At 71.6% G+C, this 9,638-nt stretch overlaps 1 protein-coding gene across 1 annotated transcript; it reads right to left on the bottom strand.

The window, feature by feature from the left end:
• Positions 1–1,361: 1,361 nt before the first annotated feature.
• OXA1L (OXA1L mitochondrial inner membrane insertase) lies at positions 1,362–9,622 on the bottom strand. The gene is given in 11 exon segments (XM_074567943.1): positions 1,362–1,501; positions 1,618–1,698; positions 2,340–2,453; positions 2,456–2,516; positions 3,103–3,207; positions 3,907–4,071; positions 4,800–4,885; positions 5,722–5,865; positions 8,139–8,424; positions 8,883–8,966; positions 9,504–9,622. Coding segments are annotated over 11 exon segments (1,302 nt in total). The 5' UTR covers positions 9,570–9,622; the 3' UTR covers positions 1,362–1,391.
• Between the last annotated feature and the right edge of the window lie 16 nt (positions 9,623–9,638).

Genomic DNA, 9,638 nt, shown 5'->3' with positions numbered 1-9,638 from the left:
CACCCCCCCCCAAAAGGGACCCACGAGTCTGGGGACCCCCATAACCCCCCCCCAGGAGGGACCCAGGTGTCCAAGGACCCCCCCCCAACCCCCAAAAGGGACCCACGAGTCTGGGGGACCCCCCCAGGAGGGACCCAGGTGTCCAGGGACCCCCCCCACCCCCCAAAAAGGGACCCAAAAATTTGGGGGACCCCCCCAGGAGGGACCCAGGTGTCCAAGGACCCCCCCACCCCCCCCCCAAAAGGGACCCACGAGTCGGGGGACCCCCATAACCCCCCCCCAGGAGGGACACAGGTGTCCAGGGACCCCCCCACCCCCCCAAAAGGGACCCACGAGTCTGGGGGACCCCCCAGGAGGGACCCAGGTGTCCAGGGACCCCCCCACACCCCCCCAAAAGGGACCCAAAAATCTGGGGGACCCCCCCAGGAGGGACCCAGGTGTCCAGGGACCCCCCCCCACCCCCCAAAACGGACCCACGAGTCTGGGGACCCCCATAACCCCCCCCTTGGAGGGACCCAGGCCCCCCCCCCCCCAAAAAGGGGACGCCGGGGGCCCTTACGCCACTCGCCATTGGCCCATCCGTTGGTGGGGGGGGGGCAGGGGCCGCAGGGATCGGGCCCGCTGCTCGGCTGGGGGGGGGGGGGGAAGGAGGCGGGGTCAGTTAAGCCCCGCCCCTTCCCCAAAGCTCCGCCCCCCCACCCCGCAACCCCCCTCCCATCCCGCTCCCCAGGCCCCGCCCCCAGCCCCCCAAACCACGCCCACAAACCCCCCTCGGCCCCGCCCACACTCCCTTAGCCCCGCCCACACGCATTAACACCCCCCCCCGTTCCCCTTAGCCCCGCCTCCATCGAGCCTCAAGCCCCGCCCCCTCCCTCCCCGGCGCCTTATTGGTTATTCCCCCCCCCCCCCGGCCGGCCCCGCCCACCCCCCCTTAACCCCGCCCACAGCTTCTCCCCCCACCCCCCCCCCCCCCCAAGCCCGCCCCCGGCCCGCACCGATCCGCAGCGCCCTGCGCGCCGCCATGGCCGCGATCCGGAAGTGACGCCTGACGCACGCCCGCCCGCCCGCCAAGAACACGTGACGGCTGGAGCGGGGTGGGTTGGGGGGGGGCGGTGCCGCGCATGGGCGCCACGTCGTACGGAAGCGCCGTGCGCTACGGAAGCCGCCATGTCGTTGTACGGAAGCCGGGGCGCCGCCATCTTCTCCGCCCGCCGCCATCTTGAGCGCTACGGCGGCCGCGGGGCGCCAAACGGCGCCGCGGAGCCCCCAAACGCGCCTTTTTACACCCCTATCCCCCCCCCCCACCCCGCGCGATAATTAAACCCCCCCCCAAATGAACGCGGAGCCACGGAGGAGACGGGGACGGTTTGGGGAGCGTTTATTGCGGCGCCTCAGCCCAGGGTCTCCTTCCAGGGGCGCTTGGGGGGGGCCGGGGGCGGGGGGGAGGCGGCCCCCCCCGGGGGGGAGAGTGGGTTGTGGGCGAAGGTCTGTCGGAGGGGGCCTGTGGGGGGGAAAGGGGGGGGGTCAGGGGGGACCCATCCTCGTGCGAGGACCCCCCCCTCGTGTGAGGACCCCCCCCCTTGTGTGAGGACCCCCCCTCGTCGTGCGAGAGCTCACCCTTGGCGGCCAGGTCGAGGTGGTGCCGCAGCCGCCATTGCCGCTCCTCCCCCCGCTGCGCCGCCCGCGCCTCCCGCCACTCTGCCAGACGACAGCACCCCCCCCCCAACCCCCCCTCAGTCAGCCGGGGGGGGGCGGGGGGGAACACCACACGGGGACCCCCCCCATCCGCTCCCCCAGCCCCTCTAACCCTCCCCAGCCCCCTATAGACCCCCCTATCTCCCCCCCAAGCCCCCTATAGATCCCCCCCAGCCCCTCTCCCAGCCCCTCTCCCCCCCCCAGCCCCCTATAGACCCCCCCACCCTCACCCCCACGCCCTCTACCCCCCAACCAGCCCCCTATAAACCCCCCATCTCCCCCCCAGCCCCCTATAGACCACCCCATCTCTCCCCTCAGCCTCCTATAGACCCCCCCATCCTCTCCCCCAGCCCCTATATCCCCTCCATCCCCCCACAGACCCCCCCAGCCCCTCCCCCAACCCCCTATAGACCCCCCTATCTCCCCCCATCCCTCCCCAGCCCCTACAGACCCCCCCAACTCCCCCCCAGCCCCCTATAGCCCCCCCATCCCCCTCGAGCCCCCTATAGATCACTTCCATGCCCTCCCCCTGCCCTTATAACCCCCCCCCATCCCCTCCCCAGCCCCTATAGACCCCCCTATCCCCCCCCATCCCCCCCCCGGCCCCTATAGCCCCCCCCCCGCCCCCCCCCCGGGGGGCTCACCCTGCCGCAGCCGCCCCAGGAGGCCGACGGGCCCTTTGCCGGGGGGGGGTTGGGGGGTGGCGGCCGCCGAGGAAGGCGGGGGGGGCACCCGGAGACGGGCCCGGAGGGCGGGACGCGCAGGAGCCCCGTCTGCGCCAGGCTGAAGGCGTTGGACGTCAGCCAATAGGTGAAGACGGCCTGCGGACAAGCCCCGCCCCCGGTCAGGCCACGCCCAGCCACGCCCGGCCACGGCGATGAATGGGGGAATGGGGGGGGGTGTGTGTGTGGGTACGGCCAGCGCAGGGCTGGCCACGCCCCCTCCCTCCCCAGGCCACGCCCCCTCCGCGGAGGCCCCGCCCACAAAACGCCAGGCCCCGCCCACCAAAGCTCTCCCGGCTCCACCCCCCCTCCGCGGAGGCCCCGCCCACCAAGCGCCAGGCCCCGCCCACCAAAGCTCTCCCGGCTCCACCCCCCCTCCGCGGAGGCCCCGCCCACAAAGCGCCAGGCCCCGCCCACAAAGCTCTCCCGGCGCCACCCCCCCTCCGCGGAGGCCCCGCCCACCAAGCGCCAGGCCCCGCCCACCAAGCGCCAGGCCCCGCCCACCAAGTATCTCCCAGCTCCACCCCCCCTCCCTTCTAGGAGGCCCCTCCCGCCTCCGGGGAAAGCCCCGCCCACTGTTTTTAGGCCCCGCCCCCAGGCCCTTAAGCTCCGCCCACCCCCGGGGGAGCCCCACCCCATTAAGCTCCGCCCCCCCACCCCCCCGTTAAGCCCCGCCCCTGCTCACGGTGGGGAAGTGGATGATGAAGGGGAGGAAGAAGAGGGGCAGCAGGCGCAGGGCCTGACGCACCGCCCCCGCCCCCGGGCTCGACACCCCCGTCTCCGCCCCCACCTGCGGGGAAGGGGGGGGGGGGAAGGGATAAGGAGGAGGGGGGACACGCCCGCGCCACGCCCGCGCCGCGCCCACCCCCCTCCCCATAATCCCTAAACGCCGCGTAAAATCCCCCCCGGATTTTCATTCCTTCCTGCAGCTCCTGCCCCAAATCGCCCCCCCCCCCCCCCAAAACCCCCCGTATTTGCCCCAACCCCCCCGTATTTACTCTAAGCCCCCCTGGACTCCCCCCAACCCCCCCGTATTTGCCCCAAATCCCCCCGTATTTACCCCAAACGCTCCATATTTGCCCCAAACTTCCCTATACTCACCCCAAACCCCCATGTATTTGCCCCAAGCCCCCCCAATATTTGCCCCAACCCCCCCGTATTTGCCCCAACCCCCCCCGTATTTATCCCAAAGTGCCCTGCACTCACCCCAAAACCCCCGTATTTGCCCCAACCCCCCCCAATATTTGCCCCAAAGTCCCCTGTATTTTCCCCAAAGCCCCTGTATTTGCCCCCAACCCCCCCGTATTTGCCCCAAACCCCCCATATTTGCCCCAAACCCCCCATATTTGCCCCAAACTCCCCTCTACGCACCCCAAACCCCCCATATTTACCCCAAACCGCCCTATGTTCCCCCCAGACCCCCCACATTTACCCCAGACCCCCCCGTATTTGCCCCCGCGCCCCCCCCCCCCCCCCCCGGGGGCGGTACCTCGAGGACGAGCCAGGTGGAGGCGGTGACGAGGAGGGGCAGGACGTAGTAGGGGTCGGGGGCCGCCAGGTCGGGGAACCAGGCCAGGCCCCCCCGGTGCAGCCCCGGCACCGGCGCCGCCGCCATCTTCTGCAGCGCCAGGAAGAAGGAGACGAAGAGGGGGGTCTGCGCGACACACGTGTCCCCCCCCCAGGTACGTCACGGGGGGCCGGGGGGACACACACGCACGACGTCTGGGTCCCCCCAGAGCTCCTGTGTCCTCTCCCAGCCCCCTGGGTGCCCTCCACAGACCCCCCATGTCCCCTCCCGGCCCCCTGGGTGCCCTCCCCTGGACCCCCTGTGCCACCTCCCAGCCCCCTTTGTCCCCTCCCAGACCCCCATGTCCCCTTCCCAACCCCCTGGGTGCCCTCCCCGGACCCCCCATGTCCCCTCCCAGCCCCCTGGGTGCCCTCCCCGGACCCCCCATGTCCCCTCCCAGCCCCCTGGGTGCCCTCCCCCGACCCCCCGTGCCACCTCCCAGCCTCCTTTGTCCCCTCCCAGCCCCCCATGTCCCCTCCCAACCCCCTGGGTGCCCTCCCCAGACCCCCCATGTCCCCTCCCAGCCCCCTGGGTGCCCTCCCCGGAGCCCCTTTGTCCCCTCCCAGCTCCCCATGTCCCCTCCCACCCCCCTGGGTGCCCTCCCCAGACCCCCCATGTCCCCTCCCAGCCCCCTGGGTGCCCTCCCCGGACCCCCTTTGTCCCCTCCCAGCCCCCCATGTCCTCTCCCAGACCCCTGGGTGCCCTCCCCCGGACCCCCTGTGCCACCTCCCAGCCCCCCATGTCCCCTCCCAGCCCCCTGGGTGCCCTCCCTGGCCCCCCCCGCCCGGAGACCCCCCCCCCGGGTCGCCCCCGACCTGCACGAGGGGCACGAGGAAGCCGCGCAGGGGGTTCACGTCGTGCCGTTTCTGATAAGCTGCCAGCTCCGAGTACGCCCGGGCCACTGCGGGGGGGGCGTGGTGGGGCGTGGCTTCAGGGGAGGGCGTGGCCTGGCGAGGACACGCCCCCTCCAGCAGCCCCACCCTTCCCCAAACACCACCCCCCCCGCCTTTTGCTATGGAAGCCGCCGGCCCTTTAAAAGTCCTTTAAAACACTCTTAAAGCCCCGCCCCCAGCGCTGGTGGCCACGCCCCTCGCTGACCACGCCCCCCCTCTCGAAGAAGCCCCGCCCACCGCGGCATCCCCTTTGGAGGCCCCGCCCCCAGGAGGTCTGACCCCGCCCCCTTCACGAAGGCCACGCCCCTCTTCTGTGACCCTGCCCCCTCCCCGCTGGCCACGCCCCCCAGCGCAACGACCCCGCCCCCGCCCCACAAGCCCCTCCCACTCCTCCCAAGCCCAGACCACGCCCCTCCTCTGTGACCCCGCCCCCTCCCTTAGGCCACGCCCCCCCGCGACGACCCCAACCCCGCCCCCTCCTCCCAAGCCAAGGCCACGCCCCCTTCTGTGACCCCGCCCCTTTCTGCTGGCCACGCCCCCCCGGCTAAACGACCCCGCCCCCTCCCCACAAGCCCCTCCCCCTCATCCCAAGCCCAGACCACGCCCCTTATCTGTGACCCCGCCCCCTCCCTTTGACCACGCCCCCTCCCGCTGGCCACGCCCCCCCACCGCGACGACCCCGCCCCCTCCCCGCAAGCCCCGCCCCCTCCCCCCTAGCCCAAGCCCAGCCCAGCAGAACCCCCGCCCCCCCAACCCCTTGATGCTCCGCCCCCTTCCCCAAGCCCCGCCCCCCCCCCCCGCCGTGCCGGTAGCCCCGCCCCCCCGCGCCGGTAGCCCCGCTTACCCTGGTACTGGTCGGCGCCCCGGCGGGCCTCGGCCAGGCGCTGGGAGAGCAGCTGGAGCTGGGGCATGTGGGCCGCCAGGCGGGCGGCCTCCCGCTGGCCCCGCACCAGCAGCGGCAGCAGCGCCACCCGCGCCCCCAGCGTCCTGCGGGGGGGGGGGGGGGGGGGGGGGGGGTCAGTGGGGGGCGGGGGGGGGGACGGGTGGGCCCCACACGGCCCCGCGGACGCCCCGCCAGAGCCCCCCCCCAGCCCCATAGAGATCCTCCAAGCCCAGAGAGACCCTCGCCAGCCCCACACAGACTCCCCCCCAGCCCCATAGGCCACCCCCGAACGCCAGAGAAACCCCCCCCAGCCCCATAGGCCACCCCTCAACTCCACAGAGACCAGCCCCAGCCCCATAGAGACCCCCCGCAGCCCCAGAGAGACTCTCTCCAGCCCCATAGACTGCCCCTCAACTCCACAGAGACCGCCCCCAGCCCCATAGAGACCCCCCCCAGCCCCAGAGAGACTCTCTCCAGCCCCATAGACTGCCCCTCAACTCCACAGAGACCGCCCCCAGCCCCATAGAGACCCCCCCCAGCCCCAGAGAGACTCTCCCCAGCCCCATAGACCACCCCCCAACTCCACAGAGACTGGCCCCAGCCCCACAGAGACCCCCCCCAGCCCCATAGGCCACCCCCCAACTCCACAGAGACCGCCCCCAGCCCCATAGAGACCCCCCCCAGCCCCAGAGAGACTCTCCCCAGTCCCATAGACCGCCCCCCAACTCCACAGAGACCGCCCTCAGCCCCATAGAGACACCCCCAAACACCAGAGAAACACCCTCAGCCCCATAGAGACACCCGCAGCCCCAGAGAGACTCTCCCCAGCCCCATAGACCGCCCCTCAACTCCACAGACACCGCCCCCAGCCCCATAGAGACCCCCCCCAGCCCCAGAGAGACTCTCCCCAGCCCCATAGACCGCCCCCCAACTCCACAGAGACCGCCCCCAGCCCCATAGAGACCCCCCCCAGCCCCAGAGAGACTCTCCCCAGCCCCATAGACCGCCCCCCAACTCCACAGAGACCGCCCCCAGCCCCATAGAGACAACCCCAAACACCAGAGAGACACCCTCAGCCCCATAGAGACACCCCCAGCCCCAGAGAGACTCTCTCCAGCCCCATAGACCACCCCCCAACTCCACAGAGACTGCCCCCAGCCCCATAGAGATCCCCCCCAGCCCCATAGACCGCCCCCAGCCCCACAGAGATCCCCCCAGCCCCGTAGACCACCCCCCAGCCCCAGCGAGACACCCTCAGCCCCATAGAGACCCCCCCCAGCCCCAGAGAGACTCTCTCCCCAGCCCCATAGACCAGCCTCCAACCGCAGAGACACCCCCCCAGCCCCATAGAGACCCCCCCCAACCCCAGAGAGACTCTCCCCAGCCCCATAGACCACCCCCCAGCCCCAGAGACCAGCCCCCAAGCCAAGACATACCCCCAGCCCCAGAGACCACCCCCCAACCCCAGACAGACCCCCCCCAGCCCCAGAGAGACCCCCCCCCAGCCCCATAGACCACTCTCCAACCCCACAGAGACTCCCCCCAGCCCCCTAGACCAGCCCCCAACCCGACGGAGATCCCCCCAGCCCCATAGAGACCCCCCCCAGCCCCAGAGAGACACCCCCCCCCAGCCCCAAAGACCACCCCCCAACCCCAGAGAGCCCCACAGAGACACCTCCCAGCCCCATAGAGACACCCCCAGCCCCAGAAACACTCACCCTTGAGCCCCATAGAACCCTGCCGCCACAGGGGAATCCCTCCCTGAGCCCCCCCCAGCCCCACAGAGACTCCTCCAGAGCCCCCCCAGCCCCCTAGCAGCTCCCTCCAGACCCCCCCGCAGCCCCATAGAGAGCCCCAGAGCCCCACACAGCCCCACATAAATATCTCTGCGCCCCACAGAGCTTCTCCAGCCCCACACAGATGTGCTATAACCCACTGCCCCCCCCATACGAACGCTTCCAGAGTCCCTCCAGCCCCACAGAGACCCCTGCAGAAGCTCCCCAGCCCCACAGACGCCCTCTCTGAGCCCCCCCAGCCCCACAGAGCACCCTCCTGAGCCCCCCTGGCCTCCTAAAGAACCCCCCAGCCCCATAGAGACTCCTCCCTCCTCCCCACAGGGCGCTCCCCTGGCTCCACAACCCCCTGGGGATCCCTCCTTGAGCCCCACAGAGCCCCCCCCAGCCCCACAGAAAGCCCTCCCTAAACCCCACACAGCCTCAAACCCCACAGAGCGTCCCCCCCCAGCCCCATAGAGACCCCTCCGAAGCGAAGCCCCCCCCCCCCCTCCCCCGAACCACTCTCCTGTCCCACGCGGCCCCTGCCCAGCCCCACAGGGCCCCCCAGCCCCACAGAACCCCCCCCCCCCCAGCCCCACTCACCGACGGCGATGGCCCCCCACCAGGGCAGCCCCACGTCGAGGTGCAGGAACTGGAGGAAGTTTTGCACCAGCCCCACGGGGGTGAAGGCCCCCAGCCCCAATTCCTCCAGCCGCACCTCCTCCCCCAGCCCCACGGCGGGGGACTCTAGCCCCACGGCGGGGGGCTCCTGACCCACAGGCGGCGGCTCCTGACCCGTGGAGGGGGGGTTCTGCCCCACGGCAGGCTCTGGCTGCCCCAAGGCGGGGGGCTGCTGCCCCACGGCAGCTGCAGGGGCTGGGGAGACTGCCTGGCAGGGGAGAGAGAAGGGAGTGTTACCGTGTTCTGCCCCACAGCTCCCCCCTTCATGCCCCACAGCCCCCCCCAGAGCCCCCGATCTGCCCCCCAGACCCCCCCCCGTTCCTCCAGTCTGCCCCACAGCTGCCCAGTGCGCCCCGCCGAGTCCCCACCCAGCCCCATTCCCCACCCAGAGACCTCCATCTGCCCCCCCCAGCCCCAAACTACCCCCGAGTCCTGCCAAGCTGCCCCCCCCAGCCCCCCAACTACCCTCCACCCTGCCCCGCCAACCTCAGCCTGCCCCATTGACCCCCAACTGCCCCCCAGAGCCCCCCTCTGCCCCCCAAACTACCCCCCAAGCCCCCCAACTACCCCCCAGAGCCCCCACCCTGCCCCATAGCTCCCCCCCTCAAGGCTTCAACCTGCCCCACTGACCCCAAATTACCCCCCAGATGCCCCCCCCCCCCTCACCTGGGCGCTGACGGTGGCCAGCCCTCGGGGCGCGGGGCCCAGCCCCAGGGGGGTTCTCCGGGGCCAGGGGGGCCCCCGCAGCGTCTGGGGGGAGAAAGAGGGGGGGGGGGCGCCGATGACGTCACCGCCCCCAGCATGACGTCAGCAGCCGCCACTCCGCGGGGTGGCGGGGGAAGGCCCCGTCGCCTCATTCTAACGCGGTGCACGCAAGGTCGTGACCTCTGTGACGTCACGGTGGAGGGTGACGCTCCCCCACCCCAAAAAAAGGTGCTGTGGGTGTGTGTGACGTCACGGCCGCCCATGACGTCATTACTACTCATTTTAAAAAAGGCGGGAAACGGCTCAAAGAGGGGGAAAGGATGGAAACACGCGATACTCCCCCCCGGAAAGGCGTCCAACCGTGACGTAACGGCCCCGCATGACATCACAGCTCTACGTGACATCACGGGAAAGCGAAAAACAGAAGGAAAAGGGAAGACAACGAAAAGGGGGGAGAAGGAGACACACCACACACGCTCCCACTCCCCTCCCCGGCCGGCGTGACGCCATGGCGCGGGCGTGACGTCACCCAGGGGGTTTGACGTCCTCCCCCCGGGGTGTCCCCGCCCGGCGGGGCCGAACCTGTGTCCGCAGGGCCCGCAGGAGCGGCCGGAGCCGCGGTGCCGCCGCCGCCGCCGCCGCCATCATGGCTGCCTGAGGGGAGGAGGGGCGTGGCCGGCGTCAGGGGGCGTGGCCACGCCTGCACGCACAAGGGGG

Source organism: Larus michahellis, chromosome 30 (genome assembly GCF_964199755.1).
Source record: "Larus michahellis chromosome 30, bLarMic1.1, whole genome shotgun sequence".
NCBI classification, from domain to species: Eukaryota; Metazoa; Chordata; class Aves; order Charadriiformes; family Laridae; genus Larus; species Larus michahellis.
Note: the sequence above shows the minus strand (reverse complement) of the source record. Positions and strands in the feature narration are given on the sequence as shown.